General features: G+C 33.6%; 1 protein-coding gene and 1 non-coding gene across 2 annotated transcripts in view; both read left to right on the forward strand.

The window, feature by feature from the left end:
- LOC124536643 overlaps positions 1–13,709 on the forward strand; it is a 168,670-nt gene extending 154,961 nt beyond the window's left edge. The window contains exons 6-10 of the mRNA XM_047113173.1: positions 7,538–7,710; positions 8,233–8,452; positions 8,752–9,091; positions 9,186–10,296; positions 11,527–13,709. Coding sequence (XP_046969129.1) covers positions 7,538–7,710; positions 8,233–8,452; positions 8,752–9,091; positions 9,186–10,296; positions 11,527–11,741 — 2,059 coding nt within the window. The 3' untranslated portion in view covers positions 11,742–13,709. The remainder of the gene's footprint in view (positions 1–7,537; positions 7,711–8,232; positions 8,453–8,751; positions 9,092–9,185; positions 10,297–11,526) is intronic.
- A 490-nt stretch (positions 13,710–14,199) lies between these two features.
- On the forward strand, positions 14,200–14,271 carry Trnad-guc. Its single transcript has one exon. It is a non-coding gene; the product is annotated as a tRNA-Asp (tRNA).
- The last annotated feature ends 1,773 nt before the right edge of the window (positions 14,272–16,044 follow it).

The following is a 16,044-nucleotide window of genomic DNA, read 5'->3' on the forward strand; positions in this document are numbered from 1 at the left end:
TTTTCATTTCATTTAACTTAGGAAGACTCTAAAAATATGTTGAATACGCAATTATTTTTATTACTTTTTCGTGCATATTCATTTGTTTTAAAATAGTGTTTTGTTTGAAGTCGGTTTTTCTTTTTGTTAAAATTTTATTTATTTTTTGATTTTAAGTGAAGCTGATGTTGACTAACTAATTTTTTTTAACATGGATATATGAGTCAGAAACTACTTCGAGGACAATTTCAAAGGAAACTTGCGAATAAAGCAAAAATAGACTTTCGAAAATGCGGATTTAATACGTCACGCGGCGTAAACTACAAGGATCCCTCGAAAGAGCTGTAATCGAACTCAGCAAAAAAACTTTGAAAAAGACCAACAATATTTCGTACATCATATGACATCACATCACATACACAAAATTTGATTAAAGATAGTAAGAAATTCTGCCCCATATCGCACCCTAACTGCCAGCCGTATAGGAGTTCCATCACTACATAGTATAAAACAAAGTCGCTTTCTCTGTCCCTATATCTTTAAATCTACGCAACGGATTTTGATGCGGTTTTTTTTTAAAGATAGTGTGATTCAAGGGGAAGGTTTGTGTATATAATACATGAACAATATAGTAAAGAAACACTGATAATTTTAGAAGTTTGCGATGTGATGTCGTATATAAACAAATTCTGTAGTATATTTAGTATCACTATTGCACCCGTGCGAAGCCGGGGTGGGTAGCTAGTTGATTATAATATTCGACTATGATAATTACATAAACATAACCACATTACGGAAGGTGACTCAAATATCCAAATAACCTATAAATAAAAGATTCGACCGAGTATCGCTAACGTGCTCCTCAGAATTGTTCCGTTCCCTTCCGTTCCGTTACTTTGTCATGGATCCTGTGCTCAGAACCTTACCAAACTTTCACCAAATTACCCTTGAAGTATATATTTTATAATAAAAAAAGAATTATCAAAATTGGTTAACGTGATTTTCAGTTATTCACCTATTTGTCGCGCATATACATAATGCAAATTTAAGACTTATGTCGTTTTCAGATGGATACCATCATCGGAAAAAAAAATAAAAAAAATGGGACCCCACGGGAAGCACTACCTTTCAAACAAAAAAAAAATTATCAAAATCGGTCCACCCAGTGAAAAGTTATGAGGTAACAAACATAAAAAAAAAAAAAAAAAAAAAAAAAAAAAAAAAAAAAAAAAAAAAAAAATACAGACGAATTGATAACCTCCTCCTTTTGGAAGTCGGTTGAAAATCATTTAGTTTTCTATTTTGGGTCTGGGTGTTTGTACCGTCGTTACTTCTAACTTTCTACTAGTTACTTACACTAGGATCAGAGTGGTGTATGTGATGTGGTCCAATATTTATTTATTTATTTATAAATATATTATAAGAAAATAATTAACTGTAATATTTACAAAAGTAAGCTAATTAGACCTTATTTATGTAAGTACAAAAAGGCTTGCTCTACGCTTTTTGGAAGATTGTACAAACGTCTCTATAAATAATAAGAAAAGGTCCACGAATACGAAAACGCAAACACTACTCGTAAAAATATATCGTATTTTTATTCCGTACATATATTTATTAAGATCCCAATCGTCAATTACATTATACAGAAGTGCCTTGTAAATATAACATTATTAGCGGTCGTTTTACTCTGAAGGAACAGCGCTTTTTAATGAACCTCAAGCGGACCAGAATTTTGCGAGAACTCATATTTTATCATTTATACTTTAACTTGTTTTTATTGTATTTCATTACATAGTATATAACAAAGTCGCTAACCGCTGTCTGTCCATACATATGCTTAGATCTTTAAAATTACTCAACGGATTTCGATGCGGTTTTTTTAATACATAGATTGATTCGAGAGTTTTTTTTTTGTACAGCTAATATCTTTGTTAACAGTATTTTACCCGTGCGAAGTAGGAACAGGTCACTAGTTTAAATATACAATGGTAATTTAAGAACACTGTCTAATTCCGGGCCGTTACCTGCAGGGAATACCTTGACGAAAAACAATACGACGGATCTGAATGGAAATCCAACACGATCGGATACAGCTTAAGGCGGGACCAATGGCTTTACTGATTATTATTGACCAGACCCAATGTGAGACCAGTATTTCATTCAAACAGGCAGCAAAAATCGATATAACTTAGATGACGATTTTCTTTTATTTTTATTTGTAGAGCTTAGTCACCATTTGAAACTGTGTCGCAGTTAATTACACGATAAACTTTTAAGTTTTTATTTTCTTAATCGTAAACAATGATAGTTAATTTGTACAATAATTTTGCTTAATTGCTGCCAGGATATGCCAGAATATTTATACATTGCACAATAATTAGGGTAGTTTTAGTATGCTGATAAAAATCATTTCTAAGTGACTTGATCCTAACGGAGGACGACCTTCGTGGTGTGTGTGTACACCGGTTTTCATGAGTACCCCAATTCGAGGTCCCTGGTTCGATTCCCAGCCGAGTCGATGGAGAAAAAGTTCACTAGTTTCTATGTTGTTTTGAGTTTTTGTGGTACCGTCGTTACTTCTAATATTCCATAACACAAGTGCTTTAGCTACTTACATTGGGATCAGAGTAATGTATGTGATGTTGTCTCATATTTATATAAAAAATATATCACATTCGGTGCAATTGGCAGTTGTTACTTACTTCCTTATTCAATACGTAAAAGAGTTTAATGGAAGGTGTCTGAAAAAAGCCGTAAGTTCTTGGCGACTAAGAAATGGCGATTTGTTTTACCTTATAGATATAGATTTGTCTCATCATACATTCCTGTGTCGAATGAAATAATAATGACGGCGCCTTGCATCTGTTAATTGCGTAACCAACAGAATCTCTTTGTTACAGTGAAAACTAATTACCGGCAACTACGCCTTTTGTTCGAAAATGTTTCGAAATGTTTCACGTTTAATTGACTATGAGCGGAAATATCATATTACTCGTTTTCTCTAGAAAAATTGGTATTGATTTTGAAATAACTGCACGTAAATATATGTTTTATTTGTCTAAGTAAGAATAACAAAACCCAAACAAAAGACATTTTGTATCATGAATGTGTTATTTTATTTTATTTAAAGTAGTGATGTTATTTTTTTTTACGTATCCTAATGTTGGTTCGATGTATTAAAACGTACAGCTAACATGTCTGATAAGAAATAGGAAAATTTCGTTGAATTAATTCTATGAACTAGAGACGTGAATATATAATAAACTTATATGTTGTTTCGAGGAAATAAAAAAAATTAACGTTCAGTTGAAATTAAGTATTGTTTACACGTAATCGTTGTTTATAATATCGTGTAATTTTGTATTAATGGAATGTATAACTGGTTATTGAGATTTATTGATTCAATTTTACCAAAAAAAAATATATGATAACATTAGTTGACGCCCGTGGCTTCGCTTCTGTTCCAGATGTAAGTCGTATGGTTTAAAAAATAGCCTACGTCCGTGCACAAACATTAAGTAACACTAAGTACCACTTGACAAATTCCCTTTCTTATTATTTTAAACGTACATCTCATGGCCTTAGTTCAGTGGCGGATTTACCAATAAGCTAAGTAGGCTGGAGCCAAGGGCGGCAAATTTATTTATTTTTATTTATACTTTATTGTACACCACATGATACCCAATAAAATATGTAACAAGAAAAAAAGCCCAAAGCTCTGTTTATCTTACAGTAATAAAAAAATCTTATAATTATATGTATACACGTCCGTAATCCGCACACTAGTCACTATATAATGTTTTGCAAAAATATTCTAGTAACTGACAGAAATATCACCTAGTTCATATTCATAGTAATAACGAGAAAAAGCCGATGTAATGAGGACGATAGAAAACAAATCATAAATTTTCATTTTCAGAATAAATTGTGATTGTGAACTAAACAAACGTATCGAATTTTAGTCTTTAAATAAAATAATAAATAAATATGAGACAACATCACATACATTACTCTGATCCCAATGTAAGTAGCTGAAGCACTTGTGTTATGGAAATCAGAAGTAACGACGGTACCACAAACACCCAGACCCAAGACAACAAAGAAAACTAATGGTAATCTACATCGACTCGGCCGGGAATCGAACCCGGGACCTCAAAGTGGCGTACCCATGAAAACCGGTGTACACACCACTCGACCATGGAGGTCGTCAAACGTCTTTACTATTAAGTCAGTAGGGGCGGCAAAAATCGGATAGCCTACTAGCGGCAAATTTGTAAATTCGCCGCTGTCTTAGTTGGCAATAGTTATTTTTGTGTCAGAAACGTTTCATTCAAACATTACATAGAAACGTTGCACTCATCCGTAGTTACACTTCAGAATTATAAATATATATTATGTACTTTAACTTGAATCACTATAGTTTCTGTGGTGATGTCTCAACGCGGAAGCGCATCAGATCCCGTATCGCGTTTATATGTTTTACGAGCGGAACTATTCAACGCCAGTTTTAGATTATATCGGAACTATAAAAAGACATTCACGCTTTGTAACATTAGACGGCAATAAAACCGCTTTGACGACTCCAGAATACAAGATTCCGTTGTCTAACCCGCTTCAATGTAAACAATTATATATATTTTTTATCAATAAAACCAAAACTAAAAACAAAGCTGTAAAATGGTAAAGAGAACCATTTAAAAAGGTATCATATTTTATTACAACACTAACGGTTACCAGGACTTTGTTCGTAGTCTGTTAATAAGTAATAGTAAGTAGTTAGCAGACAACCAATTGCCCACAACAATATGTAAAAAGTAATGCTGTTTGCCAGTAGAGAATCCTTAGGCTAGTACATAGCATAATCAACATATGCTAACTTTAATCAGATCCTATTTAAAACATATCATTATATAAAATATTCTAAAAAAAAAAATTCTGTCTCAAAAATATATGACATATCATAATAAAGAAACAGATTTACTTACGACCTATTAAACTTTAGGAATTACATGAATTAACGTTTGTAGTTGCGTAAAAAAACAAACGATACCACTCAAACACATAAGGACATAAATACATACACATACATAAATAAAAAAGACGTTTTATCTCTACGGCGATGTTTCGCAACCACAACCATGTACCTCAGTACAAAGTAGCAATATAAAGTTTCTAACACTGAACTTTCAATATATTCAACAGACGTTGTAAACTCGTAGAAAGAAATTTATATTTGCGAGACAAGACAGGAGTCAAAGACCGTCTGATTCTGAACCAAAATATAGTCAGCAATCTACTAAAAACTGGATAACGTTACACTAGATGCGGTAAAATTAATCAATTAATTTTACCGCATCCAGTTAACCTATGTATTTTAATTCAATGCTCTTCGATTTAAGTCAAGTAAATACATTATCAACAAATATCAACAAAAAAGATTAAAATTATGATGTTATGATTATGGGTTTGGTTTGTCGAATGCTGTATATGTCTGTATAATAATGTCGATACACTTACGTGAAATATTTTCCATATTGAAAAACGATTTTTCCGTCCATGCAAAGTAAATAATATAATGTCGTAGATAAAAATAATCAGTGTGCGATGCAATGTAGTTGTTTATAAGAACACGTTAATGTTCTTAAGTGCTCACCACCGCTCATGTCTATGGTGGTAAGCTGTAAAAAATAATATAAGGGATGGTCCCTTACATCGCGAATACGCCACCAACATTGGGAACTACGATGTTATTTTCCTGGTGCCTGTAGTTACTGGCTCATTTACCTTTCGGAACACAACAACAACTAGTATTGATGCTTGGCAACAGAATTTCTGATGAGTGGGTACCTGGTGGGCTTGCACAAAACCCTACCAACTAAAGGCTAGCATTTTAGCTGATTCAATTGAAAATTAAAACATACTCCAAAACAATGTCATTCAATTTTTAAAATTGGTTTTGTTTTAAATATATATTTACAAATCGCTTCCAGCGTCTCTATGCTATCAAGACGGTCCCAGGGTATCAGGATATCAGGCATCCTGGAAATTCCCGGCCAGTGATATCGTAGGAAATGAAATTCCATCGCGGTCAAACAATTTACGTTATCTCCGAGTTTACGTGGAGGAAATTAAATTTATCTTTCGAGACAAAATGTTTTTTGAGACCGTCTCATTTTAAACTTGTTCGAATTTTATTACATTTTACTTTGTTTTAAAGCTCATTTGATTTAAAATAATATTTTTCGTGTACATTTAATTAACATATATATTTAAACGTACATTTTTACGCGTTTTATATTTCTAATATAAAGCTATTAACTAATATTTCGATTCGAATAAATATTTTTACCATAAAAAATATACTGTATATCTTTAAAATTTTGCCCTAAATAGCGCAATTTTAACATAAGTTAGGCGGAAGTGTGAATCAGGTCTTTAAAACCCAAATTTAAAGACTGAAACCACAAGCCTCAACTAGTGATATATTTTTATATATTACTCGGGTTTCGTTCACAAGCCAGTCAGCTCGTGACCACCGCAGGTGAAACTCCGTTGAAACGTTAAGCAAATTAAAGGTTATATAAATAATCAATATTAAAGCCATATTTATCTAATAAATAGGTATGTACATAATAATTCTATATTATTCAAAAACAATCTAATTATTTAAGAAAAACTATTCCTTTTATTTCTAATGTAGTGATAGTTGATTGTCCCAATTTAATTATAAATAAATAGAGAAAAAGCTTTCAATTATATTAAATACACGTTTTTAGCAAGATAGTAAATTTTTCCAAAATTAAACACAGTTTCATTCACACTTTGCTCGATTCGTCTATCAACACCGACGTAAACTACTTTAAACATCAATAAAACTTATCTCCAATCAAACACCGTCAATCGTAGAGGGAGCATTAAATTAACAATTAATTAAGACAACTACTGTTTCTAAATTAATTACGAACATACGGGTGGGCTATCCCGCCTCTGTCAACGGAGCAATTCAGAAAATAAATTCTAATTCATCTAATGGACTTTATCTGGGAATTATTGTTGCCTACCGTCTGTGTGTGTGTTTAAAACGTACGTCTGTTTGTTGTGTTTATCTTTCTATTCTGTATTCGCTACCATTTGTTTTGTTTGTTTTACAGTTTCGAATGTATTAATGTTATCAAGATAATACTTCGATATTTATTTACGACTGTTTATCAATTTGCTTTAGATCCTTAGTTTAGTTTTTAGCCAGTTAGTTGAGTGTTTAGTTGTGATAAATCATTGTCTTTTGAGCTTGCAAGATTTTGATTCTGAAATCAATTCGACTGCGGATTGTACATCAATTATTTACCTCTGGTTTTTAAATTAGTTAAAGGTTATAATAATAATTATCTATCACTGCCATTACTACCAAACTCAAGAACAAGCTGTAAGCTACTGAATTACGAGGTTGAAAATACAATAAATTATTTCTCTTTAGTCCTATTCTTAATAGGAAAATAAAATTGTCGAGCACTGTAAAATTTTAAGCTATTACTTACATATATTATTTCTTCAACAGGAGATTTGGCATGGTGGACAAGAGGTTCTGCGTAGAGGGAGGTTCGAGATGCGGGAAGGGTGAAGGGCTGTTCGTATTCGCGGCGGAGGGTGGCAGAGAATTGTCAGAACTCCTCAACATATACAGCCACGAGGCCCATTCCCGATTGAGTGTTGCGTCTAGGAGTGGATCCGGTGTGTGGTTTTTTTTTTACTATTTGAAAAGAGGTAGCCCGACTAACATGCATGTTGCCTGATAGTAATCGAACACCTAACGAAGAAAGAAATTTTAACCATTCCTGATATCGTCAACGCCTAATAACTTGAATCCCTATTTAAATAGCCCTTTATCTTAATGTTATTTTATCACGAGATCTAAAACTGTTGATTAGATCCCTCTCTAAACTCCAATTGACATTTGTATATTAACTTCTTTCGCAACGCTCATTAATAAAATTTAAGTGGAAGGAGTAACTTTATATGAATGTTATCAACTTATCTTATATAAGGTGAAAGTAATTAATGCACTGCGCCTTAACCACATATGACAATATTGTCTCCTGAGCATGAAATCAATTATAAACACGAATTGAGCACGTGAAACTTAATAGAGATCATCCAGATTGGAACATGCGATATTAAGCAGAGATCTGCATATCCACTAGGCCATCTTGACGGTAAAAGTGTGAGAAGATCATAACGATATCATTTTTATAGTTTTAGAAAAGCGTTTCTCCGACACGAGTTCCTGTATGGACGACTGTTTCAACCAGTCGATGAGGTCTGTGTCTCCCTCGTGGGCGGCGCCGGGCAGTCAGACCATGCACTGCCTGTCCGACCTCGACACCAGCATGGAGAGTAACGAGGACAAGTTTAGACGCCCTACCTCTCTGCCCAGGTGCTCCAGCTGTATTGGAAAGATCAGTCATTTGACAAGGTTAGTATATTCAATTGTTTTTTGTATAAATTTAGTGGCGATTTTGGAACATTGGAAAATTTGGGATAATAACAAATGCAGTATCTAAATCCTAAAGTATCTTATTAATTAATCTATCGTGTTGATAATGCAGCGTAGACTTTACTTCTGATTTGCGATATATGACTTTAATTACTTTGCATATTTAATTTATATTTTTTTCTTCAATCGCCATTTATGGTATTAATTGTACAAAACAAACTTTGTGACATGTAATAATTTATGGATACTTCTAAGTATAGAAAAACAAATACTTCCAGATCTTCTACAATGAACACTCCCGGATCAATCATGTCTCCAGTGTGGACGATGGATAACATAATGGAGAAGCGGTCTGACTCAGACCGAGCCTCCATCTACTCGAGGTCCAGCGGTAGCGCCTCTGAGTACTCAGTGCCTCGCAGCGCGTGCCTTCTTGATAAGAGTTTTGAATCAAAAAGAGCCAGTCCGGTTGGTTGCTGCACACCAACCGTGCCAGTAAAGACTGGCAACACTTGCCAATGCTGGCAACAACCGAAACCTTGCTGTTGCAAGAAGAAAACCTTCAATGGCCCTTACGAAAACTATGACGTACCAAAGACGCCAATGCCTTTAATACAGGTACGTATTTTTACACATGTGTACATTAGGTATAGTCCTAGTTCCTTTTACATTCAAGGTTTAAAAAATAATGATTATACATATATATTTTTAGGAGCATCCAGTAGACGTAATCTCTGATGCAGCAAGCTTGTACGATACACCAAAGAAACTGAAATGTCTGATCGGGCAGTCATGCGGCTGCGCCCTCAACGAAACCAAAAACGACCAAGAGAACCAAACACACGACAACAACAACACATGTGATACTAGCGTTAACAACAACATCGAATCGCACTCAAACTACGTCAACGTCACCCCGACGTCCGTCAAACCGATAGAGCTAAGCAACTACGCGAACATAGATAGGACAACACTAGATGACTTCGAAAATTCCCTGCACATCCTCCGAAACGCTGGTTTCAGCCAAGAGGACTTAGACGCGTTAGAAGATATACCGGAACACGACGACGACATATCTACCGCGACAACGAATACAGTCCATCCATTGACGGATTGTTGCAACGATCATATAAACTACATGCACATGGAGCCGCTGGAAATCAGCAGCTCCAGTAACAGTAAAAACTTCTCGGACAACATCAGCAGAATCAGTCACTTGTCAGATCCGACCCAACACTCGGACACTGATAACACAATCAGCACTAGGCGCTCGAGTTCCGCAGACTTCACCAAGAGGCATGACGACGACTTCAGTATAAACGCTCGTGTCTGTTTCACGCCAACCGTCATAAGGCGAACGTGCAAAACCGATTGCATAAACGAAGGCGTCCCAGTTCTAAACACAGACACATACAACCAAAAGGAGAAAGTATTCAAATCGCCAGAACCAAAGACAGAAAACATTTTAGTCGCGAGATTCAGGGACGCTGTCAAAATACGTAGATCGTCGAGCGTTCCGAGTAAATCAGACAAGAATAGGGATTCGTCGAGTTCGAACGACTCCGGAGTCTCGACGGGATCTCTGAAGCATCACAAGGGCGATTTCAATGAATTCGAATCGCCGATCACGAATTCCAAGTCATGTAAGAAGCATAAGAACAAGTCGTTCAGGAACACCCTGACGCCGGTCCACGCGACGTTTTTGAAGTCCAACTCTTCGGATCCCCTTAAAAACTTGACATTCCAGTTCGAAGAAGTCGCGACAATGACCAAGTCCAATTCGTGTGAAGTTGATACCTTGACCAGAAGGAAGAAGAGAATCGGTAAGTTAAACAAAAAAAAATATTGTAGCCTAAGTTACTCCCTATTATATCAGTTATCTGCCAGAGAAAGTCCCGTCAAAATCGGTCCAGCAGTTACAGAGATTAGCCGGAACAAACTTACAGACAGACTGACAAAAAATTGTAAAAAATGTTATTTTGGTATATGTACCGTGTATTTATATTAATTTTATTATACATATAGATACATATTACGAGATTGAAAATATTGATTTTATAAAATCAAGGACGTATAAAATTCGCTATCGATGCCTGATAACTTTTTATAGGATTACTGAAGTATCTATCAAGTTTATCTGAGTTGCAGATATCTTGGCTGTATGTACTATCTGTCGATAACATGAAATAATCAATATATCGCTTGCATTTCAAAGAGTTTTAAAGAATATTCCAAAGTATAAACTCATATAGAATTAAACTCAAAACACCTTGATCTAGATTTTGTGAAGTGCTGTCAGAGAAACGAAAGCGATGATAACTCAAAATTTAAACAGCACTAATCATTTCGTAACATACGAGCTTATATATCGGAAGTATCGATAGACTCGTTAACTTTAAATTAGTTTATTTATCTATGCAACTTTAACTGTTCAAGAGATAACCACTCTATGACGTATTTTAAGTTTTAAGTGTCAGTTACCTGGTTGTTATCTTTGTCACTTCATAATGATGTTATTAATTACGATATGACTAAAATCAACAGAAATTTCTCAAACGATGAAAATTTTAAAAATTAATAAATAAACCTTAAGAAGTATAGATTTTTTTTTTCAAATATTTAAAAGCTTTTATTATTTTAGTAATTCGCAATATAACTGCATTCGGCAGAAATATGAACCTAGAATGAAAAGATTTTCTGGTATTTTATCTTGTAATTAGTTTATTTTTAATGTACAATTGTCAATTATATCTATTTATAAACAGCATCAAAATGAGAAATGTAATGTTGTCTTAAATTTTTGCGATTACACATTGAAATAAAACTAGTTATAACGGATTTGAATCGCGTATATTAATTATTTTTGGCATCCCGACGTTTCGAGCACTTTACAGCGTTCGTGGTCACGGGTAGACGGGTAGTCTTATACGCGATTCAAATCCGTTATAACTAGTTTTATTTCAATGAGAAATGTAATTTTGTCCTGAAGAGTATATCTGTATGTTATGCTTTCTTGTCACCAAAATGTCTAATAAGGCTGTTTAACGTTCCAGGCGAGACGGACTCGTCGGCGCGCCACAGCCACGTGACCAACAAGAGCACGTCGTCGGGCGCGTCCGACACGTCGGACTACATGGAGTCGCTGTCCGTGTCGTCGTTCAGTTCGTGCGACGCGTCGGCCGAGCGCCACCTCACGCGCCCGCGCTCCGGCAAGGAGTACGCCAGCCTCGACCGCGCCGCGCTCGTCGCCGACGCGCACCCCGCCTAGCCGACCGCCCAAACTGTCAGAAGTGACAGCTAGCTGTCCGCTGTCAACGCCACCTGTCAGAAGTGACAGCTAGCTGCCAACTGTCAACGCCACCTGTCAGAAGTGACAGCTAGCTGTCAGCTGTCAACGCCACCTGTCATTAGTGTCAAACCGTCTATCAAACGCATAGCGCCGTCATCTTTCCTTGCCCTGTGCTCCTTCCTTGGGGTGATTTCGTAAAGAGTCTTCGTTAGCCATATTATCAGTCACTTCCGCATCACTTTTTTTTTTAATTTAAGATACATTATGTATTTAAGTATATGCTATTCATCCGTATGGTAACATAAATAGTATTAAATTGGCGTATTATTTTTTGTGAAAAGAATATTTTTTTAAACATAGCGTTATCATTAACGTTTTAATGACCTTCGATTGAAATTTTCAAATGTACATATCTCTAGTACATACACAGACAATCCTTAGAATACATTTGTTCCTATGTAGGTACATAATTAATTGTAGCAAAGAGTTTACTAATGAGTTAGTATAGTTCAGACGAATTTAGATATTTTGTAGGGTGCCAAAAATGTTAGCCTGCTTTTAAGAGGGTGTATTATATGAGATGCGAGTGTTATAACGAATACGGTCATTCATATATCGATATATAATATGTAAACAATTTTGAATTGTTTAATATGTATTACCGCGTATCATGTGAAAATAAATGATCAATTACTTAAATGTAACTTACATATATTTTAATATACGAGTAACAAGTAACATGTAATATCTTATAGATTAGTTATTAATGTAAGTTTTTGAATAAACTTAGGTACTTAAATTATTTGTGCCTTTATGTACAATGTGTTATCTATTTCGTTTCATGTTACCTTTACATTTATTCTTTATATTAAATATATTGCAATATTATACAATATTTGTACAAAATCTAAATAAAACACAAAAAGCCTATATGGTTTTATTAATAATAATAATATTAAAAAAATACGCACAGATTATAATTTCGGCCAAAGACTTAATCTTATACAGCCAAAAATAGTTACGTTATTCATTTAAATTTTGTACAAATAAATCTAAACAATAACGCATTTTGCAATAAAAACATCTATTTGTAACATATATATTTATATGTAAAATAGGTATGGCTAGCAAAATCTTTCATATGTAACATAAGATAGTCATAAACTAAAATGCCTCCGAAGAAATCTTAAGCAATAGTAATAATATCCATAAAAGTATTCTTGTAAATTGAAATTAAAAAGAATATAATTATAAATTAACTGTACTTGGCCATTTTTATACAGTAAATAATAAATATAGCTTAAAAATCCTGCCGGGCTTGGATGTGTATAAATAAATACCTTTTTATATGACGACTAAAAAAATTATTCTCATATTATAGATTATTTTGATAGGTTTCTGTTGATTTTAGAGGCAAAACTGTGAATGAGTTCAATTTGACTTTTAAAATTACAAATGTTTAATATACAGAAATTTTATAGTTGAATTAATTTGAACGATTATTAAACGATTTTGCCTCTAAATTCGTTTCTTGGTGGATTTTTCGTCTAGTCAAAGGTGAACTGGTAGCCATATTTAATCTTATGACGTCATAACAACAAGTGGTGCTCTTATATATTTTTTTTTAAATGAACGCAAATTTTTCCTTTAATGGACTTGTCACTGAACAGATTTAATATATTTGATTTATTTGGTAATTAATTTTCTTTTTGGCATGCAATTTTTTTATTAACAGACAATAAACACATTGTCAGTGTAAATAAAATATTAATTTAAATTATTTTAGTTATACATTTTTAACTATGGCTACCATAGACACGGTTTTGGTTTCCGCGCGAGGATTGGTTTTATGTGAAGATGTTGTATTTTCTTATAACTTTATGTTACTGTATATTTCAACTTTGTAGTTTATTGCAACTGAGAGAAAATATAGCGCATTTCAAAGAACTCATTGTTTAATTTATTTCTTGACCTACATTGTGCCCGCGTCGAGAGTATGCATGCTTTTAGCATGATTCTAGTTTTATTTTTACATACTCGTACTATAACATTTATCATGAATATCCCTACAATAATTATAAAAAAATAATATATTGAAAAAGAGTAGATTGTTGAAACTTAAAAGATTTGACTTGCTTGTAGCTCAATCAGGTAATATATGCTAGCTGTAGTAGGTGCAGTTAAATTCATTATTATAACCTTAAATAAAATACCCAAGAGATACATTTTGTTGATATACTGTTAAATGTAGATATGAATTCATTTAAAATTTAATATTAAGTATTATTTGACTGAGAGACACATGTTCGAACCAATCAGAAGCGTTAAAACTCGTTTCTACTATTTAAAGTTTGATGAGTTTATAAATATCGTCTTGATTTGACTTTAGTATTGTAAGTGTAAATTTGGTATGAGTATTTCGCACTGGTAATCACAATCCTCGGTAGTATAGTGGTAAGTATCCCCGCCTGTCACGCGGGAGACCGGGGTTCGATTCCCCGCCGTGGAGTTACCTTTTTTAATTTATGAAATATATTTTATTTATGTATATATTTTTTAAGTTTATTTTTATCTAGCATTATCGATTTTTAAGTGTATGTTTGTATGAACTGCAATCGGACTCGCGCAGAAGTCACTCACCAATCGCTTTATACTAGTGAATTCGAGTATGCGGTGTGCACAGAACGCACGCCTTGTCACTTTTTTTTGGTAATACATATTTTTCCATTAATTATAATATTATAAACATAACTCAACTCAGATTTTTATATACTAAAGTATTAAATTAATTGTGTAAATGTACGAATAACTAACGTACGGACTTCATTGATTCTTAAAAATTTTCTAACAATATTTTATTGTTATGGAAATAAAAACAAGCATCCCATTGAAATAAGGAAAAAAGATTTAACAATAGTATCTTCTAAATCAAATAATTCGATACATTTTTTAAATCAAAGATGGCTGAAATTGATATTACCATCCACTAGCACTTACCGGATGAATGGAGTTGGACGTCGGAGGTACAGACCTCAGATAAACGGTTTAGAAATGGCATTCAAATGAAAATAGGAAAACGAGGCACAAATTTGTTTATAAGTGTATCATATTATGTATTATAAATACGAGAGTTTATTTATTTAATGTATCCTTACCGAATCACACTCGAAGAGCTTAAGTAGTGTTTGATCATTTGGTATTATTATAGTACCTTTTATAAAATAATTATCTTTTGTTACTTTTTTAAATTATTAATTTATTATATTTTTTTAATTTGCATGCTTACATTTACATATATAGCTTACAGTTTTGCCATAATTTCATACAATTCATTCTATAAATATCTGAGGGATAAAAAGTTCTAAAAAAATATTTTAATAAATTATAGTAAAGTATACCGTCGTCAGTCCATCCTACACGTGTTCTATACTGATTTTATGTTTGTGCTAATATTTTCACATGTATGCTACATTAAAATATTAATAGTACCTACTGAAATGTCTTCTATGCAAAATGAGGCTCTGAGGTAAAAAAGAAGATGGCGGGCTACATTAAGGAAATTGTTGACCTGCGGCGTCAATACTCAGTGTTATCAAGTCGTAACTGCAAGCCCCCTAAGCATACTTTCTTAGAAGTCGTTTCTCACGCCAACATTACACTGTGATCTTATCGTACTAATTTAATTTTCCCCATAAATAAGGTTCTTAGATACAATTAACTCTAATCATTCATGATTACATATTATTAGTTTTTCTTTTTCAACATTATAACGTTAAATAAAATTGGGAAATGATTATTAAATGCCGAATTTTTGACGACATCCATGGTCGAGTGGTGTGTACACCGGTGTTCATGTGTTCCGAGGTCTCGGTTTCAATCCCTTCGTTTGTGTAACATTCGTTACTTCTGATTTTCTATAACACAAGTGCCTTACACACAAGAGAGTTTCGACCTATTCTTATATTTTCTTATCGTAACAAGGGAGGTGGTCAAAAACTAGTGAAAATAGTCTTACGTAATAAATGAAGCCCTCAGCTGTTTTGCGCTTGATGCCGTTTAACTCTATGGAATGTGGTAATGTTTCCTGAAATTGCAGAACAATGGTGTAATTGTTGGATTGTCATATTCAGGTCGTCGCTAACGCATGTCTTGATTGTTCACTACACAGCAACGCAACACTATTTTGGAAGTTTTTATTTTTACTTAAATAATCATGTCGATGAATCAAAATCAAAATATACTTTATTCAAGTGGGCTTTTACAAGCACTTTTGAATCGTCAT

This window comes from Vanessa cardui, chromosome 17 (genome assembly GCF_905220365.1).
Source record: "Vanessa cardui chromosome 17, ilVanCard2.1, whole genome shotgun sequence".
NCBI lineage: Eukaryota > Metazoa > Arthropoda > Insecta > Lepidoptera > Nymphalidae > Vanessa > Vanessa cardui.